General features: G+C 50.3%; 2 protein-coding genes and 1 pseudogene across 5 annotated transcripts in view; 1 reads left to right on the top strand and 2 right to left on the bottom strand.

The window, feature by feature from the left end:
• The window catches only part of RYBP (RING1 and YY1 binding protein), a 97,257-nt gene extending 86,512 nt beyond the window's left edge, over window positions 1–10,745 (bottom strand). The window contains exons 1-2 of one of the 4 annotated variants that reach the window (XM_059662956.1): window positions 10,389–10,745; window positions 9,636–9,761 (exon numbers count right to left, since the gene is read on the bottom strand). In XM_059662956.1, the coding sequence (XP_059518939.1) occupies window positions 9,636–9,761; window positions 10,389–10,420 (158 nt within the window). In that variant the 5' untranslated portion in view covers window positions 10,421–10,745. Of the gene's footprint in view, window positions 1–9,635; window positions 9,763–10,388 lie in introns of those variants that run through there. The other 3 variants (XM_059662954.1, XM_059662957.1, XM_059662958.1) reach the window with 3 other exon arrangements.
• Window positions 10,419–24,335, top strand: LOC132215344 (nascent polypeptide-associated complex subunit alpha, muscle-specific form-like). Its single transcript, XM_059663405.1, has 3 exons — window positions 10,419–10,590; window positions 10,690–11,361; window positions 22,547–24,335. Exons 1-3 carry the CDS (start codon window positions 10,419–10,421, stop codon window positions 22,621–22,623), a joined length of 921 nt encoding a protein of 306 aa, XP_059519388.1. The 3' UTR covers window positions 22,624–24,335.
• Window positions 17,878–19,800, bottom strand: LOC132215303 (tetratricopeptide repeat protein 4-like; annotated as a pseudogene).
• Window positions 24,336–26,032: the final 1,697 nt, after the last annotated feature.

The following is a 26,032-nucleotide window of genomic DNA, read 5'->3' as shown; positions in this document are numbered from 1 at the left end:
GGGTGCTGGTTAGACAGGTGTGCTCACTTAGTGAAAGTTCATCAAGTCTTACTGACTGCACACTTCTTTGTATGGGTGCTGCAGTTCAAAACATTTACTGAAATCAACAGGCAAAAAAAACAAGAGGAAGCACCAGTGATGAGGAGTATAAAGGAAGATGCCACACAGAAAAGGCCCTGGTGATGGGGCAAAAGAGAAAAGAGCCAAAAAGACTGTAGAATGTTTTAGTTCAAGTGGGAAAGCAGACATTTAGAGACCTACTGTCACCTAAAGTACTAATCAATGAATTAGTGCTGGTAACTATTCTGGTAAATTATAGCCACTTAAGGAACTTTTTATTAATTCTAAAATTCCTTCAACATCTATGGAAGCACACTGTAAATGTATGCCACATTAACAAATACATAACTGAATCCATTCTGAACCTCCCACCAAGAGGTCGCTGGTCCAATTTCTGGTCAGGGCACATGCCCAGGTTGTGGACTTGATCCCCAGAAGGGGGCATGCAGGAGGCAGCCAATGGATGATGTTTCTCTCTCATCGATGTTTTATCTCTCTAGCCCTCTCCCTTCCTCTCTTTAAAAAAAAAAAAAAAAAGGAGAAACCAAGATGGCAGCATGGGTAAACACCGGAAATTGCTGCTTCCCACAACAACTTCAAAAATACAACAAAAAGACAAAACAGACATCATTCAGAACTACAGGAAGGCTGGCAGAGTGGAAATTCTACAACTAGAAGGAAAGAGAAAAGCACACTGAGACTCAGAGGAGGTGAGGAAGTAGAGTGCAGAGGTACAGAGGCTCAAGTGCACGGAAAGGGGCTGGCACCTGAGGAAACGGCTGTCTTTTTGAATCGGGAGGGAGTCTCAAGCCCCCGACTGCTCTGAACTCCAATTCCAGGAAGTCTCTGGGGACCCAGGGCTCATATGGGGAGAAACTGGACTGTCTAGCAGCAGGCAGAACTCGGAACTTGAGGGCAGCTTTCCCTCAGAGGTGCTAGCAGCGATTACAGGGACACTGAGACGTGGGGCCCCTTAGGGCAGGGCTGAGGATCAGCCATAGCTGCTTGCTCCGCCCTGTTGATTTCGAGACCCTGTCCCACCCAAGCTGGGGCAGAGGCTTTTGCATATGAATGCCCTGGCCCTTTGCAATCTGAAAATTACCTAACAAATTGCAGCTGGGCCAGACCGAACCAGAACTTCCAAGAGAAGGCCCAAGGCCCCACAGCAGCTTGCATTGCTTCACAGCTGGGCCTCATCTGGGCACCTCCAAACCCCAAAAAAGGAAGGGGAATCTGCAGATCTCTTCATAGCTCCTGCTGGGTAGCTTCAGGCAGAGGCTAAATTAGCACCTCCTTAGATCTAAGAGCCAGTGTACCCAGTGGTCAGAGTGGGATATCCAGATTACAACTCCTCACATCCATAAGGGACACACTCAGGGGACAGATTCAGTGAGCACCAAAGCCCCACTGAAGCAAGTCTTGCCCCAGAAGGGTGTCTCCAGCACAGAAGTTTTCCCACCATAGAAACAGCTGATTCTCACAGCCAATTGGCCTGGAGGTCAATTCCTCCCAGTGATACCTACAACAATCAAGGCTTAACTACAACAAGACTGTGCACAAAGCCCACAAGAGGGTGCACCAAGAGTGTCCACCTCAGGTAACTGGGAAGGCTGAGCCACTGGGCCCTATAGCACACCTAGCACACAAAGCCACTCTATCAACACAGGGAAGCATAAAAAAAATTGGAGACAAAGAAACAGGACACAAATGACAGAAATGGAGGAAAGCAAACTACTGGATATAGAGTTCAAAACCACACTTTTAAGGTTTTTCAAGAATTTTCTAGAAACCGCCAATAAACTTAATGAGACCTACAAGAAATCTAATGAGACCCTCGAGGTTATGATAAAGGACCAACTAGAAATTAAGCATACACTGACTGAAATAAAAAATATTATACAGACTCCCAACAGCAGACCAGAGGATCGCAAGAATCAAGTCAAAGATTTGAAATACGAAGAAGCAAAAAACACCCAACCAGAAAAGCAAAATGTAAAAAGAATCCGAAAATACGAAGATAGTGTAAGGAGCCTCTGGCACAACTTCAAGCGTACCAACATCCGAATTATAGGGGTGCCAGAAGATGAGAGAGAGCAAGATATTGAAAACCTGTTTGAAGAAATAATGACAGAAAACTTCCCCTACCTGGTGAAAGAAATAGACTTACAAGTCCAGGAAGCACAGAGAACCCCAAACAAAAGGAATCCAAAGAGGACCACACCAAAACACATCATAATTAAAATGCCAAGAGCAAAAAACAAAGAGAGAATCTCAAAAGCAGCAACAGAATGACTGTCAGTTACCTACAAGGGAGTACCCATGACTGTCAGCTGATTTCTCAATAGAAACTTTGCAGGCCAGAAGGAAGTGGCAAGGAATATTCAAAGTGATGAATACCAAGAACCTACAACCAAGATTACTCTACCCAGCAAAACTATCATTCAGAATTGAAGGTCACATAAAGAGCTTCACAGATAAGAAAAAGCTAAAGGAGTTCATCACCACCAAACCAGTATTATATGAAATGCTGAAAGGTATCCTTTAAGAAGAGGAAGAAGAAGAAAAAGGTAAAGATACAAATTATGAACAACAAATAAACATCAACAAGTGAATCTAAAAATCAACAAGTGAATCTAAAAATCAAGTGACTAAATAATCTGATGAACAGAATAAACTGGTGATTATAATAGAATCAGGGGAATAGAAAGGGAGTGGACTGACTATTCTTGGTGGGGGGCGGAAAGGGGTGTGGGGGATGCGGGAAGAGACTGGACAAAAATCGTGCACCTATGGATGAGGACAGTGTTTGGGGAGTGAGGGCGGAGGGTGGGGTGGGAACCGGGCGGAGGGGAGTTATGGGGGGAAAAAAGAGGAACAAATGTAATAATCTGAATAAAGATTTAATTTTTTAAAAAAAGAGTTTAAAAAAAAAAGATATACTGGCAAGTTAGCTGGCCTAGGTTTAGTCTGCAACAAGCAACTAAAAAACGTTGTACACAAAGGCTCCAACTCTACTGTTCCATACCAATTAACTAAATGGCACTGGGCAACCTACAGAAATAACTGTCTCCTTTTCCAAAAGAAAGCAGCACTGTTTCTTAGGAAGGCAAATGTGCGTCTCCACAATCTATAAAGCAGCCACTTCACCCAGTCTCATCACTCTGAAGTTCACGATCCTCGAGGCACATGCCCGGGTTTCAGAAGGGGGGTGCAGGAGGCAGCCTATCAGTGATGTTTCTCTCTCGGCGATGTTCCTACCTCTCTATCCCTCTCCCTTCCTCTCTAAACATATTTTAAAAAAGAGAAAAGCACTCTTGTTAAGCAAAGGCTTTGTAAAGTAAGGTATTTCTGCCCTCCTTTGCGGCCTGAAAATTTGCCGGGAGCCGGTCCATCCTTGCTGTTTCAAAGGACCTGGCATATATGGCATACTGTTCTTAAAGTGTTTGCTCACCTTCTTGGCACTATGTGTTTTAACCAAGGTCTCATCTCTGAGAAAGGTTGTTTCCCCAGGTAGGGATTTTCCCCTGAAGTTAGGGAGGGGATAAAACCCCTCAACTAAGTGCCAGGCGGGTAATTAATCACTTTAACTACGAACAATCATGCTTAAGCTACATAATCTTTACTCCCTGGAATGGAGATAAGAAACGCCCTAACCTTTGTAATAGAGATTGATAGGATTGAATCAACTGGTATAAATACAGTTGTAACAAGACAGAAAGAGACAGAACTCAGAACACAGAACTCAGGAGACAGAGCTGAGAAGAGAGAACCTACAGACAGAACCTACACAGAACCTACAGACAGAAGAAGTTTGCTGGAGAGAACATGGCAAAAGATCCTGGACTGAACCTGACTACAGAAATATGGCAAGAGAATCTGACTAGAACTTGGTGACCGAACATGGCTGGAGATCTCAGACAGAACCTGGCTGGAGAACCTAGCGAGGGAACATGGCTACAGAACCTGGCAGGGCATCCTAAGCAGAACCTCTCTGGAGATCGAGACCAGAACTTGGCTGGAGATCCTGGCTAGGCTGCTGATCAACTGAACGCTGTCTCCGTGTCATTCCTTCTTCGCCGACTCCGTCTACGCCTTTGGGAACCCCTGGACCCGCTGGGGCTGGACCCCGGCAAAAATTGATTAAAATACAGCGGGGCCTTGACTTATGAGTGTCCCGACTAACAGTTTTTCGAGATACAAGCCATCTCTTGGCCGATTTTTTGCTTTGAGTTGCGAGCTAAAATTCGGGTTACAAGCCAGCTTCAGATATCCCACCGCTAGTTGGCTCAGCGAATGTCACAGTGAAAGCCACAACATCAGCCCAGCATCACGTGTCTCACTCGTTCACTTTCTGATTTGACATACGAGTAATTTGAGTTACGAGCTCCGTCACGGAACGAATTAAACTCGTAAATCAAGGCCCCACTGTAGTAAATCCCTGATTATAAAGTTCCCGATCCTCCTCTAAATTCTTTGTAGCACTTGCCACTCATTGAAATTATCTTGTTTACTTGTTTATTTTCTTTCCATAGCATTTTAAGCTCCGCGAGAACAAGGACCTTATCTGTCTTTAGACCACCGTAGCCAGAGCCCAGATGGCTGTGTGCTCAACAAAAACTTGTTAAATAACCACAACTATCCAGGTAGTTTACTTTAAGGTCCCCAAGTAGGAGAATACTGTACATATATAAGATCATGTCAGTACCAAGAAATCGGTAGGTTCAAGGTCACCTGTTTCTGGGTGAGAGTAATTGACCCAGCTTTTGTATCAGTTCTGAGGCTGAGAGGTTAGACAAGGTTTGAAAATTTGGAAGATGGGTAATTTCCTATGTATTTTTTGGAGAAATTTTATGAAAGACAAACACTATAATAAAATCAATGTGACCTAAAGAACAAAAGCCCAGTGGTGGGCGACTGAGCCCCCTGGAAAAGAGGCTTGCCCCTGCTCCAGATTAAGCACCTACTCCTGCTTTCTTGGTGTTCTCCTCTCTGAAAAGTATTACAGGATGCAGGATGATGCACTTTTGAAGCTTCAGCAAAGATGAAAATGTTGACATTATCACCTATACCTTCTAAAGTCCTTCATGACTACTGAAGAGATTTTGAGTTGTCAGTGTGTCAGAGTTTAATGGGAGAAAAAAGCCAGTTACAACTGCAAAGAATCAGGGAACAAGGGAAACATTTTACTCACAAAACAACTGAATACCAACTTCCAATTCAATACCCTATCAGCTTTTTATTAAGCTCCACAATCGTATCACAAATCTGAAGTCAATTCCTCACTTTTGCTCGTGTGAAAATCTCTAGAAACTACCATTTTCAGAGGGATAGCATTAAAATAAACAAAGATTAAATAAAACATGATTTTTCAACTCAACATGGTGATAAAATCTGGAGTTGAAGACCAATAAAGTTCTAAATCTCTGGTAATTATGCAATGCAAAAAATTTCCAATTTTTCAAGTGAGTGTGATTTAAGCAGTAGCTGCAAGTAAAGAACCATTCATCAGCAAGACTTGCAACCCGTCTTGGTAATTTTTACTTTACAATAAAGACATCACTGCATTCACAAAAACAACAAGACTAAAAGTAAAATATACTTACTCTGCCCAACACTCAAGAACTTCAATTTAATGGTTAGATAAATGTGCGAATTTGTGGGTTTTTGTTTTTGTTTTTCCTTTTCAAAGCTGGTATCCTCTCTTTTCATGAAACTGGCCAAGGGGGCTAGGAAATACTAGCGATTACCCAGGAAGGAAGTGTTTCTTCCCCACCCACCATCGCCTTACATACACATCTTCAGCTGGAAAGGCTGAGAGTGTCAGCAGGGCGGGTGGAGAGGCCGCCTTCCCCACTGCAGGTGGCTCCTCAGTGCCAGGGTCAAGACTTAAAAGTGAATCACACAACAGGCGGGGAGACCACAGGATGGAGATGTTCTAACCTGGTTTGCAGGGAGGGTCCCACACTCCTCAAAATTACTGAAAATCATTACAGTTGGTGAATTTTATGGTATGTACATTATACCCCAATAAAGCGATAAGAAAAATTACCAGCAAGAGGTAGAGACCCAACACATAACTGATACTACATCCAAAAATGAAAGATCTCTACTTCCCCCCGAACCTCCAAGTAGTCTAAGTATATTCCCTCCTTCTCCCCTTAACATATTCCTTAGGAGTTTCTAACCTCCTTTCATTCTGCTCTATGCTGCTCCGAAAAGGAAGAATAAAATACCTTCTGAGTCACTTTCATGACTCCACCTGCAGAATTAAATGTACTTGGTATATATGGCAGTAATAGCGGAGAGTAGGCAGGTACTTTTCTAGAAATCAATTCTCCTGTTCTGAAGAAGGAAAGGCAGGGGGACTCCTCCTAACTGATCCCCGAGCCAGACTGCTCCACCCCCCATCGCTTTTTATACCTCTCAGAGCCCTCAGACCTTGGAGTGTGGTCATTCTGGTACCCATCTTACCAACCTTTAATGCCCTCCTCCTCTCCCCAATGTCTTGAGCAGTATCTTTCACATCCTGAGAATATAAAATGTTCTCTAGATAAGGGGCAATATTTTCCTAACCAAATTGAGGAATATCAATTCTATTCTCAGAGGATAAATACAGTTCTGAGTCCTACTGGACTACCACTAATTCAAAGCTAACTTCTTGGCTGACTGGTAAATGATGGCAACAATGACGACAAGGAGGATGAACTAGCTCAAAAATCACCTTGGGCTAGCCAACCAGCTGCTGTTCTGAAGCCAAACACTAGCTCAGAACACAAAACCCAACTTCTATGCCAGTCAACAGGTTAGAAAAACTAACAGGTTAGAAACATTATTTAAAAATTACAAATTTTTGCAAATTACCCAGCATCCAAAAACCGAGCAACAGGTTTTCTACTACCATCACTGCCAAGTCTGACTAAAACATTATGCAAGGCAGAAAATGTCAAACCTTTGAAGTACAGAGAAAATTACAAGGAAAAGTCCCAGGAAAAAAAACATTTAGTATCTAGGACAGTGATGGCGAACCTATGACACGTGTGTCAGAGGTGACACGCAAACTCATTTTTTTGGTTGATTTTTCTTTGTTAAATGGCATTTAAATATATAAAATAAATATCAAAAAAATAAGTCTTTGTTTTACTATGGTTGCAAATATCAAAAAATTTCTATATGTGACACGGCACCAGAGTTTTAGGGTTTTTCAAAATGCTGACATGCTGAGCTCAAAGGGTTCGCCATCACTGATCTAGGATCAGAAAAATTAATCAATACGTTAGGTAGGATAAGATCAAAACCTGTGAAATTTACCTTTCCACTTGAAGTACAAATATTATTTGCCTTCCAGTAGTGATGACTTCTAGACTAGCTCTAAAACACCGAAATACTGGCAAATAACCAAAATGAATCAAATTTAGGGTATGTAAGAATATCTATCATGAGCTGTTAAGACATTAAGTCCTCAGATCTCTGAAGGCTCTGTTCAAAGCCTACTCAATAAAAAAAATTATACAAAGATCCTTAAAGATACTAGGTGAGTATCCTATTCCTAGACTCTAAAATATTTTAATTAATAATTAATGTTTACTTAAAAACTGAATTTCACTGTCATCTGTGACTCTGAAAAAAACTTTAAACATCCATATTTTTTTCCATATTGTTTTTATAATCAAAATCTTCCATGTGCTTCTAAAAAGTTGTTGAGTCAGATTTTTAATACATATAGAAACTGAAATGCTTTTCATTATTGAGGTAAGTGTTCCCAGCAATATATCATATGCAAACTTTTGAATCTGGTAATAAGTTTCTTTTCACCAGTAAAGTTCTCAAGTTCTTATGAGTTTCCTAGTCACTTACTTGAACATCACCTACGGTAAATCAAAACAAAACCACAATAAAGAGGTCTGGCCTCTGAGGGAATCTACGTGTAAAAAAGAGTACTCATAAATACCATCACAATTGCTTTAAATAGCACATACATTTCTAAACTTCCATGCCACTTGATCAAATTCCCTGTTTTGGATAGCAAAACAAAATCTAGCCCTCCCTGGTCCGGCTTAGTGAATAGATCATTGGCCCTCAGAATGGACTGAAGAGTTCTGGGTTCAGATCTGATCAAGGGCACGTCCCTTGATTGCAGGTTCGATTCTGGGTGCGTGCGTGCACGCGTGCTGAAGGCAACCAATGTGTCTTTCTCACATCAATATTTCTGTCTCTCCCCCTCCCTTACACTCTCTTTAAAAATCAATGGAAAAGTATCCTTGGTGAGGATTAACAACAACAACAAAAAAGAGAAAAACCTATTAAGCTCACAATGAGTGTTTTTATTTTAAATTAATCTATTCTATAATACAAAAAAATTGACATGAATTTACTTTAAAAACTACTTATGATGAAATATCTTCACTTGAGTATTTTTATTCAAAGGTCTCATTTCTAAAAGAGATAGTGGAATTCACAGAACTGTTCCATCAGTAATAGGACCAATTCATCTGTTATATTCTTTAGCCTGCCCAATATCCTATTTAATTCCACATATAAATACAGCAATGATATCCTAATAGACACACTGGGTGAGTGAAAGAAAAACATCCAGTTAAAACTATGGAGCACTACTACAGTCACACTGGAATACCACCAACTCAAAAACAAGCACCTGATAAAATGAGGCTTCTGGCAATCCAAGTTAAGCCTTCAAGGACTTACCAAAACGCACGCATTCTGTCTCGCTTTCACACACATATTCCAATGTCTGCACGTTCTATGACATCAAGAATAATTTAACCTCAAACTATACCATCAGTGAAAGAAACTCAAGATGGAAGTCAGAAGACTGGAAGACGCCAACATCAGCGCTGGCCTCTCACTCCAGTGCCTCTACACGTGACACCAGGTGCAGTTTACTACCTTCGTCAAAATAAAAAGAAATCCTTTCAGCACTTTCCGTTATCATCAAGTTTTAAACGCAAACTTCAATAGAGTCACACAATTCATTTCACCATTTTGCAAAATCGTCTTCCATCAGCGCTCTGCGCCAAGATCAGGCAAAAACACACCAAACGGACAGCTAGGCTTTCCAAAAAATGCACTTTCTTTATCAAAGCTCAATCTTTATTTTCAAGTGCAAGAAAACAACAAACATTTGCTGCTCAAGACAGGAAAAGCACAACCAGCGTTACTGTATAACCACCACTAAATGTCTCAAAGGGAAAAATAGTTCATGACCGGCCAATTAAAAACATTCTGCGCAAGCCAAAAATAAAAGCTCTTCTGCCCCACAATCAATCCACAGCAAAGTACTGCTTCCTCTCTTTAGGGCGCCAATACCAATGAGCCAATGGATACAAGGATAAAGTAAATTCAGTGTCTGTTTGAAATAAGACAAAAACCAGAGAGCATTTATTCAACATGAGGCTTTGCAGCCAAAACGAAATACAACCAAAACCACGCATCACCCACCACCAATGGTAGAAGCCGTAATCAACAAGTTGGAAAGAGGGCAAAACGAACAGCTCACTGCCCTCTCCTCCACATTAAAAACAAAAAAGTCCTTTCACAAAAGGTAACAGTTCAAGTACCTGGTGGAGGTGCCTTTCCTCACATCACAGATGCTGCATTTAAAGGCTTCCGCGCTGTTTCTGAAGGTGCAGACGCTACAATCCCAAAAGCCTTCGTCTGCGGCAGGTTTCGCTTGTCTCTTCGGCCTGCAGAGGAGCGGGGAGCGGGGCGAGGGGCGAGCAGGGAAGGGACGGGGCAGGAAGGGGAGACAGCACATCACAGGCGCTGGTGAGCCGTGGTAATTTCGCAGGAATCCTGGGCTGGAAACTTCGCTCCGGCGACCACCCACCCATCCTTTTCCGGAACCAGAAGAGGGACCCGGCCCCCACCAGCGCCCTGCCACCTCCGGGCCGCGTGGCCTCCCACGGCGGGCGGCTCCGGAGCTGGGCCGCGCAGGAAGCGGGCGGACTCGGCGACCCGAGTGCGGGGCCGGAGGCCGGAGGCCGGGAGAAGCGGCGGCCGGACCCGGGGCGTGCAGAGCCGCCCGCGACGGCGGCGGGGCCGGGCCGCCCCCTCCCCTCCCCTCCCGCCGGCCCGCCGCCTCCCGCCCACCTGGTTAAATCTCCCTTTGTCTGGGCGGAGCGGCGGCGGAGGCCCGGGAGGAGCCGCCATGGCTGCGGCGCGCACGGCCGCCGGCCCGAGCGCAGCGACGCCGCCCCCGCCCCCGATCTCCATCTTAGCGGCGCCTCCCCCGCCCGGGGGCTCCGGGCCTAGCCGCCGGCCCCCGCCCGCCCCGTCCTCCCTCCCCTTCCGCCCCGGCTCCGAGCAGGTACCTGGTCGGGCTCTTCTTGTCGCCCATGGTCATGGATGGGCTGGACCGCCGCCCCCCCAAAGCCGAAACCGGCGCGCCTCGGAGGAGAAACGCCGTCCGGGGAGTCGTCGCGGACCGACCCCCCTCCCTCCCCCGCGCGCACCCGCCCTCAGCCGCCGCGGCTCGAGCTCCAGCCGCCGCCGCCGCTGCCGCCGCCGCCGCCAGTCTCCGGCCGAGACTAGTCCCCGCCAGCGCCGCCTCCGCCGAGTGACTGACGAGGGGCGGGGCCGGGCACCGCGCGTCACGCCTCGTGCAGCCAATAGGAGGCCACGGCCTGCGCCGCGGGGCGGGGCGCGGGGCGGGCGGATGTGGGCCGGCCGGCGGGGTGCGTGCGCTGCCGTGCGCGCTGGTGGCGCGCGTGCCTGCTGGCGGCTCCGCGGCCCCGCGGCGGAGCGGGCGTGCCCCGCGGGGCGCCTGTGGCCGCTCCGGGAGCCCGCGGCGGGCTGGGACCCCCGCGCGGCCCCCGGGTCCTCGGGCCCGCAGCCCGACCGCGGCCTGGGGAAGTAGCTCCGCGCTGAGGCTGACAGCAGCCGCGCCGCTAGCCACGCCTGGAGGCTGGCAGAGCCCGGAGCCGGCGGGCCTCTGCCTGGGTTCGCCCGCGCCCTCGGGCGCCTCGGCCACGCAGAGCTTTGTGTCTGCTCCCAGCCCACCGCCAGCCCTCAGCCCCGCCGGCCGCTGGCGCCGGGGGAACTGCAGAAAGGGTGTGGCACGAGGACCGCTCCCCCGGCTGGGCGCGCCGCTGCGCACCGACTCCCCCTGCAGCCGCCCAGACCTCAATAGGGCGTTTCCCTCGGGAAGCAGCTGCTGGAATCCTGGCAGCCACGTGCCAGCAGTCAAACCTGGGGCCTCAGCGCTTCATCTCCAGCTTGAGGCTCATCACCCTCCTCCTAGGATTGTCTGGGAAATTCAGAGACCTGTGCACCATAAGCACGCAGGTCAGTGCCTGACACGTGGGAAGGACCGTACAAAACACTGGGTGAGAGCTATCCTAGCGGGCCTGGGTGTGCACCACCCCACCCCGTGGACGTACGGCACCCACGGCTTTCTGCCCGCGCTAAGGCTTTCTGCCAAATTGACTCGAACTGACTCGGTCCCCTCTGCCCTCAGGCACTAGGTAGTCCTGGGAGGCGAGGATCCCAGGTGATAAGATAAAGGCGCAGCTGGGCTGAAGCCTGGTGAGGGAAGGACAGAGTCAGAGAATGCTGCCAGAGAGGCTGGGGGTGGGGAGAAGAGTGTGGAGGGACACACTGAGGCTGAGTGGCCAGGGAGCAGGAAGTCCTAGGTTAGTCCAGGGATCAGAAACCCGAGAACGAAAGAGGGAAGGAATGTGTCAGCTCGAAGCTTGATCAGCACATGCTGTCCTTTCTAGGCGGCACACCCAGGAGGGGCAGCACCGTGCACAAGGGTCAGCGCCCCCAGGCACTCTCTCAGAGTCTGGGGGGGGTGGGGGGAGCATGGGGCAGATGGCCCAAGGGGACAGAGAAAGCCACGAGGGCATGCACACAAGCCATGGCCCTGTGCCCACAGCCTTGACCTCTGGTGTCGGCCTGGCATGCTTCCAGGACTCCAACCCCGGTGTGAAGGTGCTGAGAGAAAGCGGGTGGTAAAAACAGTCCCAGCTGCAGAAGTGGCCTCTGGGGAGGAGAACTATGCAGCTGGGAGCCCAGGTGGTGGGAAGGAGACTTACCTTATCACTGTTACTATCATTATTATTAGTGTAGAGTAAAATGCACAAGTCATTTTGCAGCCCTGTGAATGAATAGATAGAAAGATAGATAGATAGATGATAGATAGATAGACACACAGATAGATACTAAACCTTTGTATCCACCATCCAGATCAAGATATAGAATATTGTCATCCTTTCATCCCTTCGCTGCAGGTAACCACTATTTCAACTTCTGTTACCAAAGACTAGCTCTACCTGTTTGTGATTGTCATATACCTGGGTTTATGGTGGGTACTCATTTGTCTGGCACCTTTTTCTCAACATAATAATTGTGACATTTATCCATATTGTTGCCTATATCAGTAGTTCATTTTTGTTTACTTGCTTAAGTGTGTAGAAAAACACTACAAATACAACATAATTTAGTTGTCACCCATAGGAGACTGACATTTTTAGTATTGTTGTTTTTTGTTTTGTGTGTGTGTATTTTAAGCTGTTTTACCTTTTTTAAAAAAATACATAGTTTTAAACATGCTTCAAGGCAGTGGTTCTCAACCTTCTGGCCCTTGAAATACAGTTCCTCATGTTGTGACCCAACCATAAAATTATTTTCGTTGCTACTTCATAACTGTAATGTTGCTAGTGTTATGAATCGTCATGTAAATGTCTGATATGCAGGATGGTCTTAGATGACCCCTGTGAAAGGGTCGTTCGACCACCAAAGGGGTCGCGACCCACAGGTTGAGAACCGCTGCTTTAAGGGGAAAAAGAGAAGTTCCAGTACAGAGAACTAATTTCTAGGAACATATCAGACCCACACATCACCATGTGGTTGTAGCTGTAGAGGCTCTAGTTTCATTCGCACCCCCTGAAAGTCTCCTTGTAGTGACAGGAGCCGGACAGACGGCCTCGGAGGCAGGCGCTGTAGGACAGCAGGCTCTGAGCAGGGAAGCCTGGGCCGGGGGCAGACCTCCCTCTGCAGTGCTGCTTGGAAGCATTGTGGTGGGAAAGTGGTGAGGAGCGAGCGCCTCCCCTGCTTCCTATCTGGAACTTCCATTTCATGTTTCACTTAAAGAAAGGGTTCTACTGCTTTAAAAATTATTTGCAGCCCATGGTTTTGGAACAGATGCTGGTTAGAAGCGTCTCCTGTAAAGGTTCCACCGATCATAGCCCAGCGTGAAAGACCGCACTCTGCCTCCAGGGCCCTCCAGTGCAGTCCCGGGCGTCTTTGCCTCAGGGCCCTCGCACTTGCTGCTCTGTCTGCGGGAAATGTCTTTGCCCAGATAACCACATGTCCCCGCCTCGCGTCCTTCAGGTCTTTGTCCAAAAGTCGGATTCCCAGCGAGGGACCGGTCACGCAGTCTAAAAATCTTGAGCCATGCCTTATTGCAGGGACAGAAGATCAGATAAACAAGATAGACTTGATTCCTAACCTTTTGGAGTTCACATTCTAGTTGAGAAACCAAACTTTTTACAATTAATTAATTATGATTGTGACAGCTGCTGCAAAGGCCAGGTACAAGATGCGAGGCCAGAGGGCAGGGAGGGAGAGAGGGAGGCCCTGAAGAAGTTCTGTTGCCTAGGGGAGGAGGGGAGGAGGGGGGGAGGGGGGGAGGTTCCCGAGGGCCAGGGCGCTTTGGAGGAGCTGAAGGCCAGCCTCTGGGCTGGAGCCCAGCGTCCCGAGGGAGAGGAGAGATAAGCTGAAGAGACAGGCTCTGGCTGGGTCCTGCAGGGAGGGCAGGCTTAGCTGGGAATGGGGTCTTCATCCAGAGTACATGGAAGCCATTGTCTAAGTAAGGAACATCCTGTAGAAAACTTTTATGAGTGTATTTGTGCCAAAAGTGACAACAATTGCTGAAGCAGGATCTCAAATGTTCTGGAGAATAACAATTTGCATTTTCTTTTGTGCATTTGGAAATAAGGTAGGAACATGGGACTATTACGTGGAGGTGAAAGGAAGCAAGGTGGGGATTAGATTCCAGGCTAGTTAACATTAGGTGCTCTCTCCAGGAATGTTAACCCGGCGTTTTAAAGGTGCAGTAATCTCCATGCTCAAGAACAACGGGCAGGGCTGGCTTAGAAACCTTTCACTGAAGAAGTTACAGGCCTGAGGGTGCTGCCCACCATGGCCTGCCCAGTCAGGAATCTGTGTTCTGTACAGCACCCCCTTTTTATCCACAGCATTGGGAAGTTTGCCAAGAATATTTGTCTACCTGGGACTGTCTGCAGTCTGCCTTAATGATTGAGCTGCTGGGAGAATGCAGAGCCTTAGGGGAGGAGATAGTGAGGGAAACTAGATTGGCCAGAGAAATGGACAGGAAGGCAGCTTGCCTGGGCCTCCTTCCTGTCTTTTATTCAAGAAAGAAGCAAAAACTACTGGTGCCTGCAAAGTCAGGATCTGGATTATTATCAGCGCAGCATCCTCCTGTCTTTATTTGCAAACATTACTCCAGGCAGAAAATGTAAATAGTAAGACCCGGACTTTGAACCTTAGGAACAAGGAACACCCAATAAAGTTATCATAAACAAGTGAAAGCAAAAGGCCTTTCTCCAAATAGCTCAGGGCTAACACCACCCCACCCTGTTACACCTTCTTATGGTCTGAGTTCCAAATTGTGGTTTGGGGCGGAGTTTTCACCCATCTGCAGTGAAATGAGAAAACTAAGGGGTAAATGTATAAATACTTGTCTACATCCAAGTAAATTACCAACAGTTGACTCTCAGGGGGATGGCGGGGGGAGGGGGAGAGACTTTTTATTTGGAGATTATGTCTTTCCAAATAGTTTCTTGGAGGGTTGGGTAAATGTTTTTCATTTTTTTCAAGTACAAGTGAAAGTTTATTTAGAAAGTCACAGAGGTAGAAGTGAGCCGTAGAAGAAGGGAGCCAGCTGGGCTGCACGGACTCACGAGACAAGTTACAGAGGCCAGGAAGGGCCCTTGGAACCAAGGAGAAAGAGAGGAAAAGAAAGCGCCCGGAGGAAGGAGGGAAAGATGCGCATGCTCCCGAGAGCCCTGGAGGCCGGGTCACCGGGCGCCCCTTTTAGAGGACGGATGGCGATAGCAGATGGCAGTGGCCTTTCTTCAGATGTCCTCAGTTGGTCAGATCACAAGTTGATGATTCTGTGTTGGCTTCCTAACCTTCTCTCTTGTCACCAATTTTATTCTTGAAATTTTAAGTAACCAAGATCTAAATGGTTTTAATGAAACATGCGGAGCTAGTGTTGAGGGAAAAGGAAGGTGAAAACAGTATCATTTGGTGGCTGAAAAAGCCACCCAAGAGAGACAGGAACTAGGAAGGTCTAAGATGTTGATTCTAAATGCTAAGATTTAGTGTCCTACTTTGCCCTGGATATTCCTCCAGTGATTTAAGAGAGAACATTGTTCCTGAAGCAACTAAGGCCTGGAGGGCCTCGGGAACTGGGAGCACCCAGCTCATTCCACTTGAAGACTCTGGCTTGTGCACCTCGCTGGGGTCTGCCGTGCGGAGATGCTCAGGGCGGATTAACGTCTGAAGAAGCAGCTTGGAGCCAGAGAGGTGGAGCGTCCCTGACCATCTGTGTTCGAACCTGAGCCGGATTTTGCAATCGGCTTCAAAGCCACTGTGTGTGCTGATCAGAGAGGTTGGTCTGCTTCTTGCACTGTGGGAAGTACCACCAGACAAAACTGTCCTGGGTTATACCTTACGCCATTTACAACAATTAATTTAAAGACTAGAAGAAAATACTTGCAAAGCACGTATTTGATCAAGGAATCTAGAATATAAGAAGACAAGCAACTTAATGAAAACATGACCAAAAGACTTAAATGAACATTTCACCAAAAAAGATGTAGGAATAGTTCATGAACACATGAAAGATGCCCAACATCATTCTTCACTGCGGAAATGCAGATGAAGACCACGCGGAGATACCACTACACTTTGAAACGGCTTCAGTCAAACAACCCTGACAATCCCAAGTGCTGGGAGGAGGTGGAGCAACCCTCCCACAGTGCTGGCGGGAGTGCAATATGGTACAGTTCCTCTGGGAAATGGTTTGGCAATTTCTTATAAAGTTGAACATACACTTATAGCATGAGCCAGAAATCCCACTTCTGGAGATTTACCAAGAGAAATAAAGACCTGTGTTCACAGGAAAATCTGGACTCCGATATTTATAGTTTTATTTACAATCACCACAAGCTGGCAGCAGCCCGAAGGCCCTTCAGCGAGGGCTGCGCGTCCATCCACGCCATGAGAGAAAAGGAAGACACTGTTTACACGTGCAGCACAGAGGAACCTCGACTTCATATCCTAAGTGAAAGAAGCCAGTCTCTGAGGTCACATACTTTGTTATCCTAGTTCTGGGACGTTCTGGAAAAGGCAAAACTATAGGGATGGAGAACAGATCAGTGGTTGCCGGGGTGAGAAGTGGAATGAGAGTTGGAATATAAAGGAAGAGCAGCAAAGGGAATTTGGAGAGGTGATAGACCTAACTTATATCTTGATTGTGGAGGTGGTTACAAGACGAAAATGCATCTGTCAAAGCTTGGACCTATATGCCAAGAAGAGTAAATTTTACCATATACAAATTACACTTTCATAAACCTGGCTTCTGATCATTCAGAATGGAGGGTTCTCCAAGCCTCTGCATTCCATATTGCCTGCTCCCTTCAAGTAATAACCACAGAGCTAGCGTGCTGTAGTTTAGCTGTGTACCTGCCCCTGTGGGTAAGCCTGTGCTTTTCTGAGTGTTCTCAGGCCATAAGTCTTGGAGTCATTCCTGACTCCTCTCTTTCCCTACCCCCTACATCAGCCCATCGGCAAACCCTCTGGGCTTGACCTTCAATATAGACCCTGAATCCGACTCCTTTGTTGGCCGTTACCACAACAAGCCTTTATTCCTCATTCGTGTTCCAATCGGGGAATGCAGGCGGCTGCTGCGGCTCTGCCCCCGCCGCACCATTCTGGTACCCAGGTTGAAGGAACAGCTTCAAATTGGAAAATATGTTCTCATGGCAAAAGGAAAAGAACAGAATGTTCCACACCATGGCTCTTCAGGGAAGTACACTCCTCCCCCAGAGAGGGGGTGGACACTGCAAGAAGTCACCTGGCTACAGGTAAGGACATAGGAAACCCTCTAGATACAACTTACCACAATGACTCAATGTGCCAAAGGGTTTCCCAGTTTAAAAGGCACAACATTCTAAAATGTGGAAACTGGGGGAGAATGCAGAGTCCACTGTCCAAGTGTATCATAGACCTCATGTGGCAAAGATCAGGAAAACTGGCAAAGCTTTCAGAGGCTCTGGAGAGTCCCAGATTGTAGGTGTTTACAGATGCAGCAGCAGGACCCAGCTCTCCGGGCCCCATCCTCCCCCGAGGCATCTTCAGCACCCACACACAGCACCTCCTTGCTCGTGGCGTAACTGGAGGCCCGTCTCGGCTTTAGTGCCTTGAAATTGCACGCATGGGATGTGCAGTTTGAGGGGTAGCTTCTCCAAAGCCTCTAACTCCACAAAGGTTCAGAGCTGGGTCGCTGGATCTTGAGTCAGGAGTTCTTTGGGTCAGTTGCTGTGGTAACTGCAACAGATGGTCCCTTCAGAGAGGGAGGCTGGTCATTAGCACAGCTCAGAGTCCAAGGATGTCATGATCAAGGTGCAGAGTTCTGCATCAACAGAAGAGAGTGAAGACTCGCTGAGGCTCGGCACTTTGACCAGAGGCTGCAGCTCCGGGAAGTCAGCAGCTCTTCCCCCCCCCCCCCCCCACACACACACACAGTGTGAGGAGGGACTGTGTCCAGGGTGAGAGAAAGAAAGTGTTGGAGTCTAGGAGTATGTCCAGCTGATTCCCATATGCGGTATTCCAGGCAGAGGGGGATCTGGGAGGAGATACAGGTCAGGCCTGGCTCATCAGCCTGGCTCAGTCACTTTATCTGGTACACCTTTCTCCCCCGGAGATTTCTACAAAAAGCAGAGGATCCCACACAGAACAAAAATGCTGGTGTCAGGGTTTTTACAAGGGACCTGGGGTGCTACAGCTGGGTGCTCTGAGGAGGCACCTGGCACAGTTCTGCCCTGTCCTCATCCTCAAAGTAGACCTCTAAATTATCAGGGCAGTATTTTTTTTTTTTTTTTCAGAGAGGAAAGGAGAGGGAGAGAGAGATAGAAACATCAATGATGAGAGAGAATCTCTGATTGGCTGCCTCCTGCATGCCCCACACTGGGGATCGAGCCCCCAATCTGGGCATGTGCCCTGACTGGGAATCTAACCGTGACCTCCTGGTTCATAGGTCAACACTCAACCACTGAGCCACGCTGGCCGGGCAGCAGGGCAGTATTTTTGCTCTAAGTCCCAAGAGGGTGTTTCACCAAACATCACCATTAGATGATCAATAAGCCGGGAGTCCTCACGAAAAGCAGGAGTTGACTGGGCACACTGGGTCCGGAAAGAGCACAGGCCAGCTCAGTCTGCCCGGGTCACGGGCGCGCAGCCTGGCGCAGGGGCTGCCCAGCTGAGCCCGGGAGTGCACCAGCCCTCCCGAGGCAGCGTCTTCATCATCACTGGCAGCTTCGGCGGCTGGGCTGGCCGCTGCTCCCGGGGTGGGGGTGGGGGGGGGGCGCCTCAGTCTGGTTCTGCTCCTTCTTCTCTTTCAACTTTGCTTTCCTTATATCCCTCGGTTCAGTTTGCTTTAGTTTATCTGCTTTAGTTCTCATTTCCGGAAGCTTCTTCTCTGGCATCTATCTGCAGCCCCTCCTCACACCTTTCACAGCCTCAGCAGCTTTTCCGTTCCAGATGGCACAAGGCAGCCCTTACTGCTGCGTTGAGGCGGCAGGGCTTTCGCTTTCTGGCAGTCACATCATGGGAGCAATGCCCCGGCCATGATGCCTGGTGGGCTAAAGAGCTGCGTGCAGCTCAGGGTGTGCCCGTTCCCTGTGAGCTCCAGGCTGCGAAGTCACAGCTTTTCATAGTCATCTTCTGTAGAGTGTTCACTGTCTCGGCCTGTTCTTCTGGAGGCCCGTCGGCAGCAAACATAATTGCCGGGAGGCAAGCACGCCAGGGTTCTCCTTGGGAGCCGTTTCTGATGGTGCTTTCTTCATAAACAGGGCGACCTTTTCAAATTCCTCTTCCCCTGTGTCCTCGTCCTCGCAGAAGCCGCCACAGTAAGGCTGGCTCTGGACTTCCCCGGGAACGAGTCCATGTGATCGTCATCGGAGGCGGCGTCCGGCTCAGCCGCTCCAGGGCAGCTCCTGGGCCCTCCGGCCGCGGCCACCGCCCGGCGCCTAACACTGTTCCGACTCCTTATCACCTCTGCCGCTGCCACTCCACTCCAGGGCAGGCTCGTCTTCTAGACTCTGATTGGCCTCCCTGCTTCTGCTCTGACCTGTCAGGACATGCGAGCCTGTGCTGTGGTTGTGGCTCCCGAATCTCCATGACCTATCCCGGCAGCAGCGGGTGCTCACTGAAGTGGCCTGTCCCCTGCAGTCAGCAGGCGCTGCGGGCCCATGGCGCCTCCCGGCACTCTGGCTGGAGGGGCAGCGCCGCCTGAACACTGCTGGTCACTGAGCCAGGAGCAGGGCCTCCCAGGGGCCAGAACCGCTTGGCCTGGAAGTGACACCGTGGCTTCTGCTCACAGAGCTGCATGGCCCCGTCGGCAGCAGGAGACAGCCCACCACGTGCCGGGCGGGAGAGCTGGGCACACGTGGCCAGCAGGTCTGTGATTGCCATGATCCCTTACACCTCTTCTCCAAGCAGGCAGGCTCTTGAAGGCGCACGGGACTAAGTCACCCCCTGCTGGCGTCCTCCAATGACTTCTCATGACATGGATTAGAATTCAGAATCTTGGCCCTCAGCTTCCAGGCCGCTGGCCAGCTCCAGGTGCACTGACCTTGGATGGTGCCTGCCAAGTCCAGCCATTCCTGGGCCTTCCCACCTGTTCCCCAGAAGCTGCGGGCACATCTCTGCTCCTCCGTGTCTGCTCATGGCCCCTCTTCAGGAGGCCGCCCTGCCTAAGGCGTCCTACATGGCCTCCCGAGTTGGCACCATCCCTTGTCCTACTGTCATTTTCTTTACAGTCGTATGACTGAGCATTTCATGGTGTATTATTTGTTTTTGCCTGACTCTTCCGCTAGAGTTGAATTTCTATCAGGACGGTGACTTTGTCTTGTTTTATTCTGTATCTCTAGTAAAAGGAGCAGTACAGTAAATGTTCCTACACATTGCAGGGACACAAAAATTATGTATAGAATGAATGAAACACTTTTATACTTGTTACCCCATTGAAACCCCAAATGACTCAGTGGGTAAGACCAATTGTTGCCCTAGTTGGTAGATAAGGAAACGGAGTCAGAGAAGTGATTTGGCCAGAGTCAGGGTCAGAATCTGAATTCATACCCACAGCTGACCTCCCGGTCCAGCCCTGACCTCTCCACCATGCTGCTTCTGCAGCCCACGCACTGAGAGGGCTGGGGTTCTGGAGAGGCCAGGAAGGTGGCAGGCAGGGACGTTGGCCTGGTCCTTCCCGACAGAGGGCCCAGGGTCCCCGTGAAGACAGGCGGCTCGCTGGCCCTTGCACTCCTAATTTGTTGGCCCCTGTTACTGTGAGTTCCTGCCAAAGCAGACAGCCACAGGTGCCAGAACCCAAGGAGTGCATGGGCGCTGCTCCTGTCTGGGCCTTAGGAATATGCAGAGTGGGGGGCTCCCTGTAATGGCTTGATTCCCTTCATTGAGTCAATAATATCTATTGATGCCTCAGGCCCAGAAATTGCTTCCCCAGCAGCTTGTCCTTGACACTTGAATTTCCACCCTTAGAATCAGAGTCACAGAATTCTGAGGGTGGGAAGGAGAGGGAAGGCCAGTCATCTAGGCCTGTCCTTTGAGTTCAGAGGCAGAAACCTGGAGTGCGGAGGTCACAGATGCCCCCGCACAGGCTGTCCTGGACCAGCACCGCTTCCCTCGCTGTCAGCAGCCCTGGCTCCTCCGGATGTGGACGCTGGCTGAGGCTCAGGCAGGGCCGGGGCTGGCCCCAGGCCATCGAACCTGAGCAAGTTTTGAGCTCAGTTTTAAAACCGGATCCCAGGTTCTTTCTGCTGTGACCACAGATGGAGTCCCTAGAACCCAAGCATCCTGGGATTCATGAATTACGAATTAGATGAAGACAGAGGCTCACCACAGGGACACCTAATGTTGTCTCACACTGCCTCCTGTCCCCTACATTCATTAAGGCCCCCCAGGACCTCACAATGTGACTGCATTAGGAGGCAGGGCTTGTCCGGGGCCTTCAGTTAAAATGAGGCTGTTAGGGTGGCCCTGACCCCATCTCACTGTGGCCTTACACACAGAGGAAGAAACCCCAGGGGCACACGTGTTCAGGGGAAAGGCCACGTGAGGCACAGCAAAAAGGCAGCCCCTGCAGCCCAGGGAGAGGCTGCAGGAGAAACCAGCCTGCTGACACCCTCACGGTGGACTTCCAGCCTTTACCACCGTGAGGCAATAGATGCTGTGTTTACGCTGCCCGTCTGTGGTCTGTGTATGGCTGCCGAGCAGACGAATACACGTGTTCTGACTGTGTGTGTGGCTAACGAAACATTGCTGTGGCATAGTAACCAGAATCGGCGGCGTGTGTACTCGGGCGGGATGTGAACCCTCCAGGTGCTTTAACTCAGTGAATGCTGACGACGGCCCTCCGGGCAGGTTCGGTGATGAGGCCCCTTTGTAAGTAAGGAAAGGAGGACCAAAAGCACTCACTTGCGCTGAGCTGCACATTTTGGAAGCGGCCGGCTGGGCTTTGAACCCAGGGCTCCTGTTTTTCACATGAGGAAGTTGATACTCGTCCAACATCCCACAGCCAGGGCAGGTGGAACCAGAACTTCAGTTCTTTGTACTCACACACTGAGTCCCTGGAACTCAAGGCTCCTACACCCTTCCTTAGAGGGAGGGAGGGGGAGTAAGTTCGCAGGGGCATCTGACACCGGAGGCGGGGCCACTCGAAGGGTCAGGAGAGAGGGTAGAATTGGGCCAGGAAGGCAAGGAAGAGGGAAATGGGCAAAGGACTGAGCTGGAGGAGCACTGGGCCCCTCCCCCCCTCAGGGCCTCTCCTCCCTGTTTCTGCTGCCCGTGGACAGAGCGGTCAAGCAGTCTGCCCCGTCACACAACAAGGAAGGCAGTTGGAGATGCATTCAGATCTCCTTGATGCCAAAGTCCACTCTTCTTACTTTCGTTTTTAAGTGTGACAGCTATTTATGAGGCACCTACTATGTGCCCGGTGCCAGGTGCTGACCCCACGCGTGTAAAGGACACAGCAGGCCTTGGCCTCTAGAAAGCAGTCAGGGGAAACGGGCACAGACACAGGTAATGACAGCGGTGGTGAGGGTCGTGAGGGCCAGGTGGCCGCCATCGCCCCCTGTGCGCCTTTGTCTGCTGGTACTCTTCCCTGTCCCCGGCGGTTTATTGGGCTCTTGTTCTCTGTCCTCAGGAAGAAACGTGATAGTAGAAGCAAAAGGCCTGGCAGTGCCCAGCCGACTGGCTCGGTGGTTGAGCGTCGACCTATGAACCAGGAGGTCACCGTTCGATGCCTGGTCAGAGCACATGCCTGGGTTGCAGGCTCGATCCCCAGTGAGGGGCATGCAGGAGGCAGCTGATCAGTGATTCTCTCTCATCACTGATGTTTCTCTCTCTCCCTCCCTCTCCCTTCCTCTCTGAACTCAATAGAAATGTATATTTATTTTTTAAAGGCCTGCCAGCTTCTGTCTCTTGTGTTCCATCATCCTAACCTCTCCTCCCCCTGAATTCCCACAGGAGAACTCACTCGGGAAGGCGCAGGACAGACACGTGTTTGGAAGAAGGAAGGGGAGGGGAGTGCTTTTTCCAGACAAAAAAGCCTTCCCAGCCGCCTTGGGAGGGAGGGCGGTGGGAGGGCTGAAAAGGAGGGGCTGAGAGACATGGAGCAGAGTGGCCTGTCAGCAAGCAGGCCTCCAGGAGAGTGGCGGGACCTTGGAGCAGGAGTGTGGGGGATGGCATTTGTGCAGACGCAGCCACGGCTGCCTGGTGGCGATTCTGGACCGACCAGAGGAGTGGGCATTGTCAGGACGCCTCCTGGACAGGAAGGAGCCATGGAGAGACAAGCAGGCCGGTGGCACCTGCGATGAGCAGATGCTCTGAGACCAGCACCGGGCACCAGGGTCTGCCCCTGAGGCATGCACTGGAGAAACAGGAAGCAGCAAGCTGACTGGGGGTGAACATCCAAACAAGGGAGAGTCCAGAGTGAGGAAGCTCACCCCTGTGGGGTTCTGCCAGAGGCAAGCCCAGTGCAGGAAGGACTGCTGGCCAGGATGGTCCGGGAGACCAGCTGGGGAGGCATCCCAGCCCGGGCACAGCTGCAGTGACAGCAGGAGTGTAGCCCTGGATGCAGGACAGCAGCTGCTGGAGCTCAGTGCACGTGGAGGGCAGGGGAGGCCGGAGCACACCCATCCTGAGGCGGCTTACAGCCATGCAGGTCCGTTGGATTGTATCTGGAAGACAAAGGTAGCCTGTGCACACATTTAAATCAGAGTAGAGTTTAACCAGTTTGCAGGACTTGTACTGAGTTTTTAGAATCTCTTTGGGAGCAATGTAGATGGTGGTGGCTGGGTCAAAATGAGAAAGGGGGCAGAAGGCCAGTAAAAATGGCAAATAACTGAAAAGAACAAGGAAAAGGGTAGTGGAAAGAAAGAATGAGAGATTTTCAACAGTAGAATCTCCTGGACTTAATTCCTGATTGGACTTTGAGGGCAGAAGTGGAGGGGTGCAGGGTGAGGAGGCAAGGATGATGCCCAGGACTGTAACTTGGGCAAACGAGTCCATCGCGGGGACATGACCAGAGCCAGGAGGGCGGCTGCTGGAAGAGGAGACAGTGAGTTGAGGTGACAATGTGACGAAGGGGATGGGTCACTTAGGGGGCTTTGGCTGCGAGTAATAAAACCCCGAAACGGTGGGCAGTGCTTTAGGGCACAGAGCAGGAGGCCATTCCAGCAAAGATGCAGCTCGCGGCCACGCCCGGCTCCTTCTCTAACTGGGCCCCGCCCGCCCGCGGGTGCAGGTGGTTGTCGCCACCCCAATACCACAGGCTCCGCATCCAGAGGGAGGAAGGAAACCATCTCCCAGTCTGGCCAGCGGGACGCCAGCCTCTCCTCGCCTGTCCCAGCCATCTCCCCATCAGCAGAATTGGGTCGCGTGCCCACTCCTTAAGCTCGCACGGGTTTGGGCCGATCCTCAGGGGGAGTGGCGACCAGGGTCGGAGGCCAGCATTTGTCTGAAGACATCGTGGAGGAGCTATGAGAGGAGGCAGAGAGAAGGGGGCCTAGCAGAACCCCGAGACGCCCTCCATGTGAGGGGCTGCCGGAAGAAGAGACCTGACAGTGGTCGCTGAGAGCCTGACTCTGAACTCAAAGGAACGAGGGAATCCCGGTCCTGCTGCGGGTCGTTAGCAGGGGACCTGGTGAGAGTCCCGGCGTCACTCACAGCCTTGCTGTCCCTGTTTGTAAAGTGGAACCACTAGGGCAGTGATGGCGAGCCTATGACGTGCGTGTCAGAGGTGACACGCGAACTCATTTTTTTGGTTGATTTTTCTCTGTTAAATGGCATTTAAATAAATAAAATAATATCAAAAATATAAATCTGTTTTACTACGGTTGCAAATACCAAAAAATTTCTATATGTGACACGGCACCAGAGTTAAGTTAGGGTTTTTCAAAATGCTGACACGCCGAGCTCAAAAGGTTCGCCATCGCTGCCCTAGTCCCACCCCCAGGGTTGCTGGAAAGAGCTGATAAGAGATGAACGCAAAGCCTCACGCGACATCAGCCCCAGCAGCTCCTCTTGGCGGAAAAGAGACCAGACTCCGAGGGTCTGAGTGACAGGGGAGCCCCCGCGGGGATCGCATCGGATGACAGGTCAGCTCAGAAGCAGACTGAAAAGGGCCCCCTGGGCTTAGCTGGGCCCTGGGCAAGAGCGCCGAATGGGGCGCAGGGGCTGGGAGCCAGGGGCCAGGGGCCAGGGCCAATGTCAAGCCCCGAATTCCAGTTGCCTGGCTGCCAGCAGCAGGGGCCCCTCGCCAGCCAGGAGCTGCTGCAGCTCGGAACCTGCTCGGCGTCCTCCTCCGCGCCAGGGCCGCTGGAGCGCAGAGAGCAGCAGGCGCCACGCCCGCGAAGGCCCGCGGCAGCACTTGGACTTTTCGGCGGATAAACGAAGGCGCGGTTCCCTTCCCTTAGAAATAGGCATGCCCTTTCGGAGGCTTGCGTTGCATTATTTCATTGCTACGTGGTTCTTGTTTAATAGTCATATTTGCAACCACAAAAACAAAGAAAGCCCAAACAACATATGTACTTTGCATTAAATTTAAAAAGTTCAAACTCCTCATTCTTGAGGCAAAGTGTGAGACTAGGAAAACCCTGGACCTAAGCAATTGGGCAAACCCACCGTTAATGAACGACAGCAGCGGCTTCCGAGACCAGCCGGTCACTGGGATCATGTTGGTCAGGGCTGCCATTGAAAGCCTCAGTGTCCCGCCGCCTCCTGCCCCCACGCCCGCTGGCTCACCGCCCAGTGGACGGTCCCTCAGCACCCGCGAGGCTGCAGCTGCTACTGTTTCTGGACTCTGGCAAGGAAAGTGGGCTTAGGACCAAGTCTGTTGTCCAGAGCGCCCTGTGGAAGGTGCTGGAAGAGAGCACCGGACGTCTGGACTGCAGCACTGAGGTCACAGGCCCCGCAGGCGTGTCTGCCCCCGGCCTGGTTGTGTAAGTGGAGCCCATCTCAAACCACACTGGGGCTCACCGAGGTGGAAGTTGGATGCCAAATATACGTACTAACTCCGTCATCTTCCCCAGAGGCCTTTGGGACTGGAGGCGCAGCTGACCCCCTGCCGGGCCTAACCGCTCCCCAGCTCTCCCAGCAACCAGTTCCAAGGTTTGCTTACTTTAGTGCA

Source organism: Myotis daubentonii, chromosome 14, assembly GCF_963259705.1.
Source record: "Myotis daubentonii chromosome 14, mMyoDau2.1, whole genome shotgun sequence".
Classification (NCBI taxonomy): Eukaryota; Metazoa; Chordata; class Mammalia; order Chiroptera; family Vespertilionidae; genus Myotis; species Myotis daubentonii.
Note: the sequence above shows the minus strand (reverse complement) of the source record. Positions and strands in the feature narration are given on the sequence as shown.